This window comes from Glycine max, chromosome 16 (assembly GCF_000004515.6).
Source record: "Glycine max cultivar Williams 82 chromosome 16, Glycine_max_v4.0, whole genome shotgun sequence".
In the NCBI taxonomy this organism is placed as follows: Eukaryota; Viridiplantae; Streptophyta; class Magnoliopsida; order Fabales; family Fabaceae; genus Glycine; species Glycine max.
In genome coordinates, this window is record NC_038252.2 from 7783333 (window position 1) to 7788982 (window position 5650).

Consider the following 5650-nt stretch of genomic DNA (forward strand, 5'->3'; position numbering starts at 1 on the left):
ATGTTTTCATTTTCACTGAAAATATTTTCAAAAATCCAATCAAACACATTTTCATCACCATTTTCTGTTTTCAGTGAAAATGAAAACAGAAAACAGACAAACCAAACACCCCCTTATATGACTACTGACTAATGAAAAATAAATGATTGGTTATTATTTAAGATTCTACTGGTGAATTTAGGTAGGTCATTGATCCATCATCAAATGTGTGTCATTTTGGCTTAATAACTCTTTTCTCCATTTCTTTGACAGCAACGTCCTGAAATTGAAAAAACTAATGATGGAATTATTGAGGGGATGCTTTGGTTAATGTTTGATTATTGTAATTTCGTAGTCATTTAGTATATTTAGGTTGATTATTGAGGGGATGCTTATTTAGGTTGAAATGCATTCAAAAGGCTAGTGTCAAAATCTGTTGTATGCTTTCTAAGACGGTTTTGACGACTCTGATTTAAGAATTGTCTTAAAATGTCTACTTTCTAAGACGATTTTGATATAAAAATCGTCTTAGAATGTATGTTTTTTAAGACAGTTCTTACAATAGAATCGTCTTAAAAAGCATATTTTCTAAGATAGTTTTGCTATAAAAACCATCTTATAATAAATATTTTCTAAGACAGTTTTGATGTAAAAATCGTCTTAAAAAGGTCAATTTTTCAACAACGATTTTTGTTAGAACCGTCGTTAATGATATCGACTTTCAACAATGTTGACTATAAAAATGATTTTTAACCGTCGTTAAATGTCTTTTTTGGAGTAGTGGGTGTTGGTTCAACATGGACAGGTTAAATACTTGTTGGTAGAGGTTGTTCAATGGCAGGTGACTGTTAGATAGGTGGAGGGGGTTGGACGATAAGTGTCGCAACAACTCCCAACATATTAAACTGAGCTTGTTGAAGATCGTGTAATAACATAACTCCAAGATTGTTGAGCTGAGCATTGATAATGTTATGCATAGATTGCCTAAACGACTTACTTATTCTCCCGTCTTTGTTTCTCAACAAAATTATCGGTGGTGTGACTTTTCATCTCTTGTACTCAATCTTCACTTAAGGAAGTTGGAGCAGTGTAGTTGATAGGAGTAGCACCAAAATTGATGGAGTAAACTACCACTACATCATGCAAGCCTTCCTCCACTAAAGTAGCTTCATTTGAGGTGTCAACTTACTTGCACGCATGATCATGTTGACTTGTGTGCACAACCTCATTAGCATTGTCTGCATTGGATACCATTGCACGCATGATCATGTTGACATGTGAGATCAATCAGGACATCATTAACAATAGCATCATCCACAACCTTTGGAGTTCCTTCAGCCTGGACTGTATTGTCTTGCTTCTTTTTAGCTTCAACATTTTCAACAACATTCTTTGCATCAAGCTTTGCTTCAAGCTTGTCTTTCTAAGGCCTTTGGATATCATGGAGTTGAATCACATTATAACACCATAAAAATTACAACTTAATGTTTGTGTGTATTTATTGTTTATGAGTAATTGTCTTTGATTGGATTGATTATGGACTGTAATTAGAATCATAGTGTTAAGTTAATTTTACTACGAGTAGAATGTTTTAAATAATTGGTTTTTTTTGTGATTAATAGTCTATAAGTGTTTCCCGCAAATTATTTTTGTCTATGATATTTGGTTGTTGATTTAATTCCTTTTAAGAAAAATAATATATATATATATATATATATATATATATATATATATGATCTTTTAAATCTATTTAATTACATAAATAATAAATTCCTCTAGTGTTAAGTTTAAAAAAATTATTTGTTTAGATTTAATTCTTAAAGTTAGTAAAAAAATAATTTTTATCACTAGAAAAAATAATTTCACATTGTTACACCGTGTAAATTAATTAGAGTGAAAATCTCATTTGACAATAATCTCCACTCATCAATGGAGGAAGGGGATGACCATGCAAGGCAAAACCCTTATCCTTCTATCCACTTGAACACTCAACCTCACTCCCCCGCCCACTCCACTTTTTTTTTTATGTTTCAATTCTACTTAGTGCACAAGTTGGTCTCTTCTTTCACCTCACCCTTCAGCTGACCCAAGAGAAAGCAAATGCCACTCATCTTCCTCCCTCAAACACACCAAAATTGTGAGCATCAAAGAAGGAAGGAAGAGCCAACTAAAAAATTCTACACTCGCCTTATGTTGTGTTTTGCAAAGCTTGGGAGTGTGCTTTCCTCCTCTCTCTTTTTCATGTGTGCACTGAATCTTGCCTTATGTTGTGTTTTGCAAAGCTTGGGAGTGTGCTTTCCTCCTCTCTCTTTTTCATGTGTGCACTGAATCTTGTGGTAAAGGGGTTCTTTTTTATGAACTCAGCCCCCAAGGTTGCCTTTGGGAGGAGACAACCATGGTGTAGTGAATTTCCAATGCATTGCATGTTAGAAAAATAAGTTTTTTTAAGGCTTTTTACCAAATTGTTTGGAAAGCTGAGGTATTTTCCTTTTCATGCATGACTTTTTCCCTTTTTTTTTTACTTTAGTTTTGACTTCGAAGAGCTCTTAATACAAAGAAGACTATCCAATTTTAAGTCACATAACACATAAAATTGGCACATTTATCAACAGTTGAATTGGTTGAAATTCATTCTAAAAAAAAAGTTATTCAGTTTAATCTATTTTATATTTTTGACTCAACGATTAAATTGTATTTTTTTCTTCCTAAAACGTATTTAACCTATCAAACTGATAGAATCATTTGATATTTCCCATCAGTATAGCAAATTTTCCATTAAAAAAAAAATCTTGTATAACAAATTTCATATTAATTAATTTCATGTAATATATAAAGAGAAAAAAATTATACAATGACAATATAAATCTTACACTATCATCTAATCACAATAATTAGATTACCATATAAAATAATTTTACACCGTTAAAAAGTGTATGACCCTTAAACTTATATATAAAAGGATTTGTTGTTGATTGCAATTGGTCAAAAAGTTAGACAAATGGTTAAATACTTGTCCTGAGAGTTCTACATTTGTTCTGTTCAACTATCTTTGTTCATATGAACTCCATGAAACTGTATATGTGAAAAAGAGAACGATTCGGTTTCCAGATGTGCAATTGCAGTCCATAATATCCCTATGGTTCTTTGAGACTTGCTCTTGATCCAGTGCCCGTGTGTTTTGCTGTTCAAAACTTCTACCATCTAAACAGAACCGTTTATCTTTGCTAATGCCAAAGCCCAAAAGTATCGAAGTAACAGAAAACAAAAAAGAAAACAAGGGGTCAAGTATCATAATCTCATAGATCGATTGATTTCATCATCCAAAGTATGGTTTATTATAAAGATTTAAGCTCTACACAGAGCTGCATTTTAGAATCATAGTTAGATACACATTCTTCACTTCCACTTCTTGAACCCACCACCATGCTTGCCGAATTTGCCATGCTTTCCATGCTTGCCAAACTTGCCATGCTTTCCATGCTTGAACTTGCCGTGCTTTCCATGCTGCTTGAATTTTCCATGGGGCATGTGAGCACCATGTGCAGCATATTGGCCATAGGAGCCATGGGAGCCATGAGAGACATGGTGAGCACCATAAGCAGCAGCAGCCGCGGCAGCACCCCCGGTGAGCATTGCTCCCATGCCGCCGTGCCCATGAGAACCTGGTGGGGAAAACAGAAAACTTGGTTTAAAAACTTCCAAGGACAACACATTGTCATAGCCAGCAGCACAAAACTTTTCCAATAGCCAATGCATAAATCAAACTAATAATTAAGAGAACTTCAACAAGCACAAACAAGTTTCAAACACAGTTAAAAAAAAAAAAAAAGCCATATCATACATTACTTTAAAAAAGAAAAGTTACTTAAGAGATTGTCGATAAATGCAAACAAGAAGACAACAATGTCTCTACAAGAAACTCAATTCTAATTACCACCATCAAAGATTCAAATTAAAGTCAATCTTTCTCATCCCATGAATTTGTTTTTGTAGCCAAGCAATCCCTATCTTTGTATGTAATTGCATTATGGATTTGTCTCCTTCCTTAGAGTGAACATATATTAAAGTAAGAAAAAAGAATGTATCTACCCTTGATTAAAAGCAAGTTAAATTTAGGAGACACTTTAAATCAACAGTAAATATATATCCCTTTTCACTGCAGTTTGTTGGTGAAATATGTTATATGTAATTTACAAAGACGCCACTGTTTAGTTAATTAGCAATGCTTCCAAGTATGCAGCATCACAAATTTTACAACTACAAGAGAATTCAGAACTCAATCAGTCAAGTGATTGTAAATTTGTAATAAGTAATGACTAATAATGAGTAACCCAAAGATGTAATAAAGCAAAAACAATGAAAAGAAAAATTATATATATATATATATATATATATATATATATATATATATATATATATATATATATATATATATATATATATATATATATATATATATATATATATATATATATATATATATATATATATATTTATATACCTGGTGCATGAGATGAACCAGGATAACCAGCTGGTGGGTAACCAGCAGGAGGGTAACCTTGATGTGGAGGGTACCCAGCCGGAGGATACCCATGTTGTGGAGGGTACCCTTGGTGCGGAGGGTATGCCCCAGGTGGTGGTGGGTAAGCCCCAGGTGGGTACCCATGTCCACCATGTGCTGCACCAGCTACCCCATGAGCAAGCTGTGAAAAAATTCCTTTGTCAGATTCATCATGGTGCTTGTCCTTGCCACCTCCCATCTTTCAGAAAACCAAGACCCTGATCATGATGATTAGGAATCATGTTAACAGAGTCAGGTAAAATTGTGAAAACACAAAATCACAAAACAGGAAATCTCCAATTCAGTACTAAAGTTGCAAAAACTTTGATAAATTCATGTCAATAATGAAATCAATGTTGCATGCATGTAAAAGAAAAAAAAAATCAGTGGTCAAAGTGTTTGTTGACCACTGATCAAACACGAAAATTGAAAACACTCACAATCTATGATGAATTGATCATAGTGAACAATTAGAGAACTATGTAACAACCGTAACATAATTCCATGATTTGATATGTTCAAAAGAGTTACATGTAAAAAAATTAAGGAAGCAACACAAGTGATCATGATGAACAACAACTAGGGAACTCACCAGTTTGAATTTGCAGAATACGATGTAGTAATTGAGAAATTGCAATAGAAACGGAGGAAAAATAGAGAAATTGGGGATCTTGTATAAATAGTGTGCTTTTGTATTGACTCGTAAGATAAGGAACATGAACAAGAACAAGAATAAAATAAATGCGTAACGCATCCTTACGCGTCATTGCCGCGGGCAATTGTCAATTGCACAGAGTGCCACGTGGAAGATGCTAAGTGCTCGATGTATTCCTCGACTTCTTGGTTACTTCACGAAAGATGTTCTTCTGAGGTTACGGAGTCTCAATTTGATTTTTTTTTTAATTATGTAGAAGAAAACTTATTTAAGAAATATATCTTTCGAAGACCATGCAATTTCTTTTACTTTGACATGCAGAGAATCTGATTCATTATGTCGACCATCTGTACAACGAAAACTTATTTTTATTAGGTAGTTGAGTAAAAATATACAATGCAAATAAGTTTTTATTGTATAGTAATTTTTCACATCCACGACAACATAATGAAAGA

The 5650-nt window shown here is 33.4% G+C and overlaps 1 protein-coding gene across 1 annotated transcript; it reads right to left on the reverse strand.

Moving 5' to 3' along the window:
• Nucleotides 1–3272: 3272 nt before the first annotated feature.
• On the reverse strand, nucleotides 3273–5191 carry GPRP3 (glycine and proline rich protein 3). The gene is made up of 3 exons (NM_001253164.1): nucleotides 5133–5191; nucleotides 4481–4758; nucleotides 3273–3641 (listed from the first exon to the last, which is right to left on the reverse strand). Exons 2-3 carry the CDS (start codon nucleotides 4737–4739, stop codon nucleotides 3376–3378), a joined length of 525 nt encoding a protein of 174 aa, NP_001240093.1. The 5' UTR covers nucleotides 4740–4758; nucleotides 5133–5191; the 3' UTR covers nucleotides 3273–3375.
• Between the last annotated feature and the right edge of the window lie 459 nt (nucleotides 5192–5650).